Source organism: Coregonus clupeaformis, chromosome 26 (genome assembly GCF_020615455.1).
Source record: "Coregonus clupeaformis isolate EN_2021a chromosome 26, ASM2061545v1, whole genome shotgun sequence".
NCBI lineage: Eukaryota > Metazoa > Chordata > Actinopteri > Salmoniformes > Salmonidae > Coregonus > Coregonus clupeaformis.
The window spans coordinates 6,061,192-6,073,889 of record NC_059217.1 but is presented as its reverse complement, the minus strand read 5'-3'; the positions used below and the strand labels follow the sequence as shown (position 1 = coordinate 6,073,889).

At 41.3% G+C, this 12,698-nt stretch overlaps 1 protein-coding gene across 3 annotated transcripts in view; it reads right to left on the bottom strand.

The window, feature by feature from the left end:
• The window catches only part of LOC123481938 (regulator of G-protein signaling 8-like), a 39,023-nt gene that overhangs the window by 14,879 nt on the left and 11,446 nt on the right, over window positions 1-12,698 (bottom strand). Inside the window, exons 2-3 of one of the 3 annotated variants that reach the window (XM_045207661.1) lie at window positions 1,117-1,211; window positions 41-145 (exon numbers count right to left, since the gene is read on the bottom strand). In XM_045207661.1, coding sequence (XP_045063596.1) covers window positions 41-141 — 101 coding nt within the window. In that variant the 5' untranslated portion in view covers window positions 142-145; window positions 1,117-1,211. The remainder of the gene's footprint in view (window positions 1-40; window positions 146-1,116; window positions 1,212-12,698) is intronic. The other 2 variants (XM_045207660.1, XM_045207659.1) reach the window with 2 other exon arrangements.

The window sequence follows — 12,698 nt, the reverse complement described above, 5'->3', positions numbered from 1 at the left end:
GAAGCGACTGGCACCATGTAATCTGATTAAAATGTCTTACTTTAGGCATCTGGTGGCCCTGTCCTGGTCAGGGGGCAGGAACTCAGTGAAGTCAGGGTAGGAGTCAGACTTATTGGACAGGCAGCCTAGTCTGGTCTTCATGGTTCTACTCACATGAATGGGATAATTGAATAGAAGCATATAAGAAAGTACCTCTCCTGATTATTGATCACATGACATCAAAATAAATTATATCAAATTTAGACTGTCCTCTGATGTAGAAATTCATCTTCACAGCTACTTTTTAGCTAACGAACATGTACACCTACAGCTCTAAACATAGTTTTCTAGGAAAGTGCTCAGATCTAAACCTCCTACCTATATTCAGTATGCTGATGGGTCAGTCATGAGCAAGGCCACGGCCTGTGGATCAATGTATTGACCCGTCCAATGACTGCAAAATGAAATGTTTGGATCCAGGTGCTCAAATGTTGGAAGTGGGAGAGCACTGTTTCAGGATGTGCGTCATGAAGTTTACTAAAACATCACTTCACATTTGTTTAATCTGCACCGACCTGATGACACATGGTTATTTGCCTTCAACATATTTCTGCTTACTCACTCACACTACATAACACACAATCAATCTGTTCAATGTTTATTTCTATGGTGTATCATGCACACCGGTTGTTGATGTAATCATCAAATGAATTAAATGGCCAGTATTGTCCTACCTTACTTATCAAACAGTAATGTTTAATATCATGACCTATTGGCCAGCTGCTGTAGGATTAGATAGATCAGACAGACAGACATACTGATGGGTCTGATTAGAGTCATTGCTCTAAAGAGATTCACCAGATAGACATAGAAAGCAGGTGTAGCTCCATGTGGAGCAGCCAACATGAATACCCATCAGCTAGTAACCAGAGAACATCCAATCTGGATTGTGAGCCACGAGCCTCTCTACCATGCACCTATTCCCCCTGATAACACACACACCAAACACACCAAGCACTGCTGTGAGTGCTCAGTATGCCAGAATGGAATGAGTGGAATGAGTTCCCCAATCTGTAGTTAGTTACATCAGTGACATGATCTCCATCCCGCTAGTGGGTAAACTGTTAGAGTACTTACTGTTACTTTGCCTCTTGGTATTGTTGGAATGGTCAGTTAAGCTTCTGTAATCCAAGGACTACTCTAAGAGCACTGGTGTTTGCTGTATTTCTCTGCTGGCACATAAAGAGAGAGGGATTGTTGGAAAGAAATAGTCTGGTCTTTTTATACTGATGAACAACAGGGTACAGTGGGGAAAAAAAGTATTTAGTCAGCCACCAATTGTGCAAGTTCTCCCACTTAAAAAGATGAGAGAGGCCTGTAATTTTCATCATAGGTACACGTCAACTATGACAGACAAAATGAGAAAAAATAATCCAGAAAATCACATTGTAGGATTTTTAATGAATTTATTTGCAAATGATGGTGGAAAATAAGTATTTGGTCAATAACAAAAGTTTCTCAATACTTTGTTATATACCCTTTGTTGGCAATGACACAGGTCAAACGTTTTCTGTAAGTCTTCACAAGGTTTTCACACACTGTTGCTGGTATTTTGGCCCATTCCTCCATGCAGATCTCCTCTAGAGCAGTGATGTTTTGGGGCTGTCGCTGGGCAACACGGACTTTCAACTCCCTCCAAAGATTTTCTATGGGGTTAAGATCTGGAGACTGGCTAGGCCACTCCAGGACCTTGAAATGCTTCTTACGAAGCCACTCCTTCGTTGCCCGGGCGGTGTGTTTGGGATCATTGTCATGCTGAAAGACCCAGCCACGTTTCATCTTCAATACCCTTGCTGATGGAAGGAGGTTTTCACTCAAAATCTCACGATACATGGCCCCATTCATTATTTCCTTTACACGGATCAGTCGTCCTGGTCCCTATGCAGAAAAACAGCCCCAAAGCATGATGTTTCCACCCCCATGCTTCACAGTAGGTATGGTGTTCTTTGGATGCAACTCAGCATTCTTTGTCCTCCAAACACGACAAGTTGAGTTTTTACCAAAAAGTTATATTTTGGTTTCATCTGACCATATGACATTCTCCCAATCCTCTTCTGGATCATCCAAATTCACTCTAGCAAACTTCAGACGGGCCTGGACATGTACTGGCTTAAGCAGGGGGATACGTCTGCACTGCAGGATTTGAGTCCCTGGCGGCGTAGTGGGTTTCTGATGGTAGGCTTTGTTACTTTGGTCCCAGCTCTCTGCAGGTCATTCACTAGGTCCCCCCGTGTGGTTCTGGGATTTTTGCTCACCGTTCTTGTGATCATTTTGACCCCACGGGGTGAGATCTTGCGTGGAGCCCCAGATCGAGGGAGATTATCAGTGGTCTTGTATGTCTTCCATTTCCTAATAATTGCTCCCACAGTTGATTTCTTCAAACCAAGCTGCTTACCTATTGCAGATTCAGTCTTCCCAGCCTGGTGCAGGTCTACAATTTTGTTTCTGGTGTCCTTTGACAGCTCTTTGGTCTTGGCCATAGTGGAGTTTGGAGTGTGACTGTTTGAGGTTGTGGACAGGTGTCTTTTATACTGATAACAAGTTCAAACAGGTGCCATTAATACAGGTAACGAGTGGAGGACAGAGGAGCCTCTTAAAGAAGAAGTTACAGGTCTGTGAGAGCCAGAAATCTTGCTTGTTTGTAGGTGACCAAATACTTATTTTCCACCATAATTTGCAAATAAATTCATAAAAAATCCTACAATGTGATTTTCTGGATTTTTTTTTCTCAATGTGTCTGTCATAGTTGACGTGTACCTATGATGAACATTACAGGCCTCTCTCATCTTTTTAAGTGGGAGAACTTGCACAATTGGTGGCTGACTAAATACTTTTTTTCCCCACTGTAGTTAGTGTAATTATTACTTCCTTTGGTGATCATTACCCTAAAGCCAGATGCCACCTGCAGTCCCACTTCAATATCAACAAACTGCTTGGATCCCAAAAGCTTTTCATTTTTCAATAAGCCAGGCCACTATATTCCAAAACAATATACATTGTTGGTTAAGATGGTTTAGTTGGATGGAGAATGGCGCTGATAGAAACACTGAGGTTGTTGGTTTGATTCTTGCATGTGCTACCATACATACTGAATATATGAGTTAATTCTAGGTCACTTTGGATAAAAGTGTATGCTAAAATTGACTATTATTATTGTTTTTCAGCATCCATCTAAACTAACACTTCCTCTAGAGAGAAACATTGGTGGGTGTTGGAGGAGGCATTATGGAGGATTGTTTTGGCGTCTGCTGTAATTGGGATAATTGCATGCAAAAATCACTTTAATGGGCTTTCTCATCATGCACTCTTAAGATTCCACTCATAGATTCCATCTAGGAAGAGTGGGTTTATCAGACTGCTTGGTGTGTGTGAGTGTGTGTGTGTGTGTTAAATTCAGGCTGTAACACAACAAAATGTAGAAAAAGTCAAGGGGTGTGAATATTTTCTGAAGGCACTGTAGGTAGAGAACATTGAACAGAACAAGACTATGTCAATAACTCAATTTGGACAAAAATGCAGATAGAACCTTATAGTCACAAGCTCTCAAAATGTCCCTTGACTATCACCAGATCAGATCATTATGGAAATCAGCTGTGAGAATTCCCTAAGATCCCTAGACCGAAAGTCCTCAACAATTATATACCTGTTGCCCTCACGTCAATAGAGATAATTGTTTTATCATACACAGAACAGCTGTTGGACCCCTTCAATTCACCTACAAAGCAGGGCGGAGCATGGAGGACACTCTATTTATTATTCCTCCTGAACATCCTGCACCAGCAGCTGGACATACCAAAATCATATGCCTGGACTTCTCTTCAGCATTCAACACCATTCAACCACATCACCTGTTGCAGAAACTCATGGACATGGAAGTCAACAGCTCCATCATCAGATGGGTCGACAGCTTCCTGAATAACCGCAGTCAAACAGTGAGGGTGAACTCTAACCTTTCCCCTTCCATACCCAACAACACAGGTGTACCGCAAGGACGTGTCATTTCACCAGTCTTCTTCACATTGTACACAAATTACACAAAGCCACACCATCAAATTTGCAGATGGCACAGCCATGGCTGGACTAATGTCAGGCATTCAAGAACACAACTGCAGGCAAGAAATACACACATTCACAGAACACACAAACATTACATCAAACCGGGGATGCAAGTCATTAATTCCAACCAGCAACAGATTCCTGAACACATAAATCAAAATCAAAATTCAAATCAAATAACAGTTTATTTGTCACATGCTTCATAAAGAACAGTTGTGTGAAATGCTCAGTTACAGGCCCTTTCCAACAATGCAGAGAGAAAAACATACAAATAATAATAACACGAGGAATAAATGCATGATGAGTAACGATAACTTGAGTATATACACAGGGTACCAGTTCGGAGTTGATGTGCCGGCTTACGAGGTAATTGAGGTACGGTAGATATGTACATATACAATACCGTTCAAAAGTTTGGGGTCACTTAGACATTTCCTTATTTTCGAAAGAAAATAAATTATTTTGTCCATTAAAATAACATCAAAATAGACATTGTTAATGTTGTAAATTGCTATTGTAGCTGGAAACGGCTGATTTTTAATGGAATATCTACATAGGCTTACAGAGGCCCATTATCAGCAACCATCAGTCCTGTGTTCCAATGGCACGTTGTGTTTGCTAATCCAAGTTCATCATTTTAAAAGGCTAATTGATCATTAGAAAACCCTTTTGCAATTATGTTAGCACAGCTGAAAACTGTTGTGCTGATTAAAGAAGCAATACAACTGGCCTTCTTGAGACTAGTTGAGAATCTGGAGCATCAGCAATTGTGGGTTCGATTACAGGCTCAAAATGGCCGGAATCAAATAACTTTCTTCTGAAACTCGTCAGTCTATTCTTGTTCTGAGAAATGAAGGATATTCCATGCGAGAAATTGCCAAGAAACTGAAGATCTCGTACAATGCTGTGTACTACTCCCTTCACAGAACAGAGCAAACTGGCTCTAACCAGAATAGAAAGAGGAGTGGGAGGCCCCGGTGCACAATTGAGCAAGAGGACAAATACATTAGAGTGTCTAGTTTGAGAAACAGATGCCTCACAGGTCCTCAACTGGCAGCTTCAATAAACAGTACCCGCAAAACATCAGTCTCAACGTCAACAGAGAAGAGGCGACTTCGGTATGCTGACCTAGGCAGAGTTGTAAGGAAAAAGCCATATCTCAGACTGGCCAATAAAAATAAAAGATTAAGATGGGCAAAATAACAGAGACACTGGACTTTTTCTTTGCAACTCTGATGTTGAGACTGGTGTTTTGTGGGTACTATTTAATGAAGCTGCCAGTTGAGGACCTGTGAGGTGTCTGTTTCTCAAACTAGACACTCCGAGAAACATAGAATATTACAGTTTTTCAGAGGCCTCATTTATAAACCTTGTGTACGTACCACATACAGTTGAAGTCAGAAGTTTACATACACTTAGGTTGGAGTCATTAAAACTCATTTTTCAACCACTCCACAAATGTCTTGTTAACAAACTATAGTTTTGGCAAGTCGGTTAGGACATCTACGTTGTGCATGACACAAGTCATTTTTCCAACAATTGTTTACAGACAGATTATTTCACTTATAATTCACTGGATCACAATTCCAGTGGGTTAGACGTTTACATACACTGAGTTGACTGTGCCTTTAAACAGCTTGGAAAATTGTCATGGTTTTAGAAGCTTCTAATAGGCTAATTGACAACATTTGAGTCAATTGGAGGTGTACCTGTGGATGTATAATAAGGCCTACCTTCAAACTCAGTGCCTCTTTGCTTGACATCATGGGAAAATCAAAAGAAATCAGCCAAGACCTCAGAAAGAATATTGTAGACCTCCACAAGTCTGGTTCATCCTTGGGAGCAATTTCCAAATGCCTGACGGTATCGCGTTCATCTGTACAAACAATAGTATGCAAGTATAAAAACCATGGGACCACGCAGCCATCATGCCGCTCAGGATGGAGACGCGTTCTGTCTCCTAGAGATGAATGTACTTTGGTGCGAAAAGTGCAAATCAATCCCAGAACAACAGCAAAGGACCTTGTGAAGATGCTGGAGGAAACAGGTACAAAGGTATCTATATCCACAGTAAAACAAGTCCTATATCGACATAACCTGAAAGGCCGCTCAGCAAGGAAGAAGCCACTGCTCCAAAACCGACATAAAAAAAGACAGACTATGGTTTGCAACTGCACATGTGCACAAAGATCGTACTTTTTGGAGAAATGTCCTCTGGTCTGATGAAACAAAAATAGAACTGTTTGGCCATAATGACCATCATTATGTCTGGGGAAAAAGGGGGACGCTTGCAAGCCGAAGAACACCATCCCAACCGTGAAGCACGGGGGTGGCAGCATCATGCTGTGGGGGTGCTTTGCTGCAGGAGGGACTGGTGCACTTCACAAAATAGATAGAATCATGAAGAAGGAAAATTATGTGGATATATTGAAGCAACATCTCAAGACATCAGTCAGGAAGTTAAAGCTTGGTCACAAATGGGTCTTCCAAATGGACAATGACCCCAAGCATACTTCCAAAGTTGTGTCAAAATGGCTTAAGGACAACAAAGTCAAGGTATTGGAGTGTCCATCACAAAGCCCTGACCTCAAACCTATAGAACATTTCTGGGCAGAACTGTGCGAGCAAGGAGGCCTACAAACCTGACTCAGTTACACCAGCTCTGTCAGGAGGAATGGGCCAAAATTCACTCAACTTATTGTGGGAAGCTTGTGGAAGGCTACCCGAAACGTTTGACACAAGTTAAACAATTTAAAGGCAATGCTACCAAATACTAATTGAGTGTATGAAAACTTCTCACCCACTGGGAATGTGATGAAAGAAATAAAAGCTGAAATAAATAATTCTCTCTACTATTATTCGGACATTTCACATTCTTAAAATAAAGTGGTGATCCTAACTGACCTAAAACAGGGAATTTTTACTAGGATTAAATTTCAGGAATTTTCAAAAATTGAGTTTAAATGTATTTGGCTAAGGTGTATGTAAACTTCAGACTTCAACTGTACCATAATGAGATACAAGTTTCAAATCTATTTATCATAATATATGTTTGTAAATTTACCAATAAAAAAGAACATAGTGATTGAGTGTCCATATAGCTGTACCATGATATTTGATACCATGATAGTAACCTTCCAATTGTTCTCCACTATTCCCGCCGCTAAAGCCCCTCCCCATCCCAAGTTGGGTTGTCATCCCAGTGATCGTAATACCACCCCCGTCCCCCCAGATCCCTAGGCCCCCCCGAGAGGCCAGGACCCATCCTTCGAAAACAGCACACAGTGCCACCCACAAAACAGAAGCAGGTCAACCGCCAAAAGCATTTCCAATGCTCTCACCTCAATATATATATAGCTATTAAAAATATATGTCTATTTAAATATCTTGCATATCTTAATTTCCATCATTATCAATTTATATGCGTAATAATGTTGGCAGTTAATGCGAAGGATTGTTACCTATGGCCCGGATTGCCATTTTTTAGCAAACAATTATTGTGGTTCATCCTATATTCTCCCTAACATCCTTACCCCCTTGCAACAGATGTGGGATACACACACACACACACATGCACATACTCTAACACACTCAACCCCTTTCCTCCACAATCAACCATAAGCTCAGATGCTCAACGGTTGTTACATCCCAGAGCCCAACTCAAGAAAGGACCTGATTTACGAATGCATATACAGTTACAGCTGTTTGAGAAAGCATGCAAGATTGAGCAAAAATGTACAACAATTTGAGATTTGATTAACCAATGTCAAGTCCTAGTTGATGGAGATCAGATCCACCCTCTTCCCCTGAGACACAAACTCTCTGGTCCCCCGTTGTAACCATTTTCCCCAAGCATCTCTGTGCAGTCAGACCATTGATTATTTTGTGCCACCAGGGCCACAATAATATGCCCCCTCTCTGATTGTCAGAGTGTGACCCCCTCCCCATGGGTTACTGCAGCCAGTGTTGCCAGCACTGCCACTACCTGGGTGGGGGTACCCCACCGGAATCCCCACCGGCTATGTACAAGGTCATCAAGGTTCTCATTAGCAGCTTTGAGAATGTCCTTGTATATTCTACTCTCCCATCAGGGGGCTCTGGCTTTGTAGGACCAACCCTGCCAGGCAGGCTCAGAATCTTGAGGGGGCGGTGCTGCTCTAGTAGGTCTCTGACCACATTTATCTTTCTGTTTTGGATGCATATAGGCAACTTACAGCAGGGCCATAAAACAGATGGGGACATCTCTTTGAGTTATGGGTCGCTCAGGTGGGTGTCTAGGATATAGAGTTGGGGACCGTTCCATCACGATAGACAATAAAAAATAGATTAAATGTATACTTTAAAAAAAAATGTATATCCTTCATCTGCACAAAATTTAAAGCTCTCTCACACAACACCTGCTCACAAACACACGTTGGTTCTGGGATATGCAACCATTTCCTTTCTCACTCACTTAACGCCACACTTTTCCAAACACAAAAAAGCACACCACACCTTCATTCACAATACATCCACACATAATGTGCCTTCTATGTCTTCTGTTTGCTATGTTTTTATCTCCTCTATGTTGATTGAGTACTTGTGTTCTAATTAGTTATATTTTAATATGTATTATTTTGCTTGTTATCCTTTCTTGTAAAACAGTGTTATCCCTTTATTAAATACTATAAATACTATAAATGTGCTTTATTATTACAATCCCTACCATCGCTAGTATTGGGTGTTTCATTATTTGACTCCTCTATTAGAACTTTCAGAATAGCCATGGAGTAGTCTTTGCGTCACGGAACATTTGGTTGTCAACATACAGTTTATCGACTACGAGAGCAACACGCTTCCCTTTTAATCTATTTTCCTTGAAGATTGGGTACAGAACTTTGCGCCGTTCTGCAATCTCCCTCGGGAACTGATCATTCATGCCTATTTTCGTGCCAGCAAGTCTTTTACCTAGGCTTTTAACCATTACTTTATCCTTAAAGAAAGCAAATTTGGCAACGATTGGATGCTCATATCTCTGTCCTCTTTGTCCGAAACGGTGTACACGTTCAAGTTGGATTTTATCGACAGCATCGAGTGGGAGTTGAAGCGCTGTAAGAAAGAAGTCCTTCACAATTTTTTCGGTAATCTCTCCTTCTTTTTCTTGGATACCCATAAGTACTAGATTTTCTCTCATCGATCTAGTCTGCGTGTATAGTAAGGCTTCTCTCAGAAAGTTGTTCTCCTTTTTAAGTTCCTGTTGCTTGTGTTGCATGTTGTTGTAATATTTGTCGATACATTTCTCTAGACTTATGATTTGTTTTGTGTTATTATCGAGATTGAATGTTATTACCCACGAGTATGTGAAGTGCTAATATTTAGTCTAACTTGCTGATATTGAATATTTCTTTTTTATCTTGAGGTGATTCGCACCGCTGTGTGTTCAATCCACCATCTACGCCAGAATGTGCTCTCTTAATCACAATCTTTAGACCATGGGTACGCACATCTGCTGGTGGTTGAAATGTTGTATTGCAAGCTGGCAAGTAAGTAGTTTGTGTAAATGGAGGATATGATGAAAAGCTTATTCATAAAGAACTAAAAACTGGAAAACATATTAAGAAAAATGCAACCATTTGCCATTAGTGAGAAGATGCGTAAATCTATGTGTTTTATTTTTAGAATCTAAAATAATTAGACATATGAATCTTGAAATTAGACATACACTATATATACAAATGTATGTGGACACTCCTTCAAATTAGTGGATTTGCCATTTTCAGCCACACCTGTTGCTGACAGGTGCAAAAAATCGATCACACAGCCATGCAATCTCCATAGACAAAAATTGGCAGTAGAATGGCATTACTGAAGAGCTCAGTGACTTTCAACGTGGCACCGTCATAGGATGCCACCTTTTCAACAAGTCAATTCGTCAAATTTCTGCCCTGCTAGAGCTGACCCGGTCAACTGTAAGCGCTGTTATTGTGAAGTGGAAAAGTCTAGGACCAACAACGGCTCAGACGCGAAGTGGTAGGCCACACAAGCTCACAGAATGGGACTGCCAAGCTCAGAAGCATGTAGCGTGTAAAAATCATCTGTCCTCAGTTGCAAAACCCACTACCGAGTTCCAAACTGCCTCTGGAAGCAACATCAGCACAAGAACTGTTCGTCGGGAGCTTCATGAAATGGGTTTCCATGGCCGAGCTCGCCGACATTGGACTCTGGAGCAGTGGAAATGAGTTCGCTGGTGTGATGAATCACATTTCATCATCTGGTAGTCCAACGGACAAATCTGGGTTTGGCGTATGCCAGGAGAACGCTACCTGCCCTAATGCATAGTGCTAACTGTAAAGTTTGGTGGAGGAGGATTAATGGTCTGGGGCTGTTTTTCATGGTTCGGGCTAGGCCCCTTAGTTCCAGTGAAGGGAAATCGTAAAGCTACAGCATACAATGACATTCTAGACGATTCTGGCTTCCAACTTTTTGGCAACAGTTTGGGGAAGGCCCTTTCCTGTTTCAGCATGACTGATGCCCACAAAGCGAGGTCCATACAGAAATGGTTTGTCGAGATCGGTGTGGAAGAACTTGACTGGTCTGCACAGAGCCATAAAGAGATAAGCTATATGTATTTCAAGTTTTGCAATATCATAGGCAATGCGGTTTATAATACCGGTATGCAGTCGAATTTAGCAGCTGATCTTTTACATTGAAGTAAGCCAAGTTTCAAGTTTCACGTTTTTATTGTCACGTGCACAAGTGCTTGCTCTTTCCCAACAATGCAGTAATGAATATCAGTAGTACTATAAAACAAATGATTAAAAAAAGTCAAGTAGAACAAAAACACAAGAAATATAACTGTAACTACTGTAAGTAGCGTAATTGCATTTTTTTAGTTTGGTGGAAAAGTCGATGCAAAACATTGTTTTCAAACGTTCTGCTGACAGGTTCACAACAATTTGCCATTGTTCCCTTTCAGTCAGTCATATTTGGTACAAATATTATGGGGAGTCGCACTCCGTTGGATCTACAATAATGCCTGAAGTTTGTACTTGTTCTCATAAGTTTTCTAATCACGAACAATTAGTTATTCTTCAATTTGCTGGTGCAATGAGTAAGATGGCTAAGAAGATGACTGAGACGACGATGGCTAAGCCCGGTTCGGGGTAGACATCATACACTCAGTCAAGCGGGTATAGCATTTCTCTGAAAGATACTCATGATCTACAGTGCCTTGCAAAAGTATTCATCCCCCTTGGCGTTTTTCCTATTCTTTTGCATTACAACCTGTAATTTAAATATATTTTTATTTGGATTTCATGTAATGGACATACACAACATAGTCCACATTGGTGAAGTGAAATGAAAAAAATTACTTGTTTCAAAAAATTCTAAAACAATAAATAACGGAAAAGTGGTGCGTGCATATGTATGCACCCCCTTTGCTATGAAGCCCCTAAATAAGATCTGGTGCAACCAATTACCGTCAGAAGTCACATAATTAGTGAAATAAAGTCCACCTGTGTGCAATCTAAGTGTCACATGATCTCAGTATATATACACCTGTTCTGAAAGGCCTCAGAGTCTGCAACACCACTAAGCAAGGGGCACCACCAAGCAAGTGGCACCATGAAGACCAAGGAGCTCTCCAAACAGGTCAGGGACAAAGTTGTGGAGAAGTACAGATCAGGATTGGGTTATAAAAAAATATCAGAAACTTTGAACATCCCACGGAGCACCATTAAATCTATTATTAAAAAATGGAAAGAATATGGCACCACAACAAACCTGCCAAGAGAGGGCCGCCCACCAAAACTCACGGACCAGGCAAGGAGGGCATTAATCAGAGAGGCAACAAAGAGACCAAAGATAACCCTGAAGGAGCTGCAAAGCTCCACAGTGAAGATTGGAGTATCTGTCCATAGGACCACTTTAAGACTCCACAGAGCTGGGCTTTCCGGAAGAGTGGCCAGAAAAAAGCCATTGCTTAAAGAAACAAATAAGTAAACACGTTTGGTGTTCGCCAAAAGGCATATGGGAGACTCCCCAAACATATGGAAGAAGGTACTCGGGTCAGATGAGACTAAAATTTAGCTTTTTGGCCATCAAGGAAAATGCTATGTCTGGTGCAAACCCAATACCTCTCATCACCCTGAGAACACCATCCCCACAGTGAAGCATGGTGGTGGCAGCATCATGCTGTGGGGATGTTTTTCATCGGCAGGGACTGGGAAACTGGTCAGAATTGAAGGAATGATGGATGGTGCTAAATACAGGGAAATTCTTGAGGGAAACCTGTTTCAGTCTTCCAGAGATTTGAGACTGGGACGGAAGTTCACCTTCCAGCAGGACAATGACCCTAACCATACTGCTAAAGCAACACTTGAGTGGTTTAAGGGGAAACATCTAAATGTCTTGGAATGGCCTAGTCAAAGCCCAGACCTCAATCCAATTGAGAATCTGTGGTATGACTTAAAGATTGCTGTACAACAGCGGAACCCATCCAACTTGAAGGAGCTGGAGCAGTTTTGCCTTGAGGAATGGGCAAAATCAAGGTGGCTAGATGGGCCAAGCTTATAGAGACATACCCCAAGAGACTTGCAGCTGTAATTGCTGCAAAAGGTGGT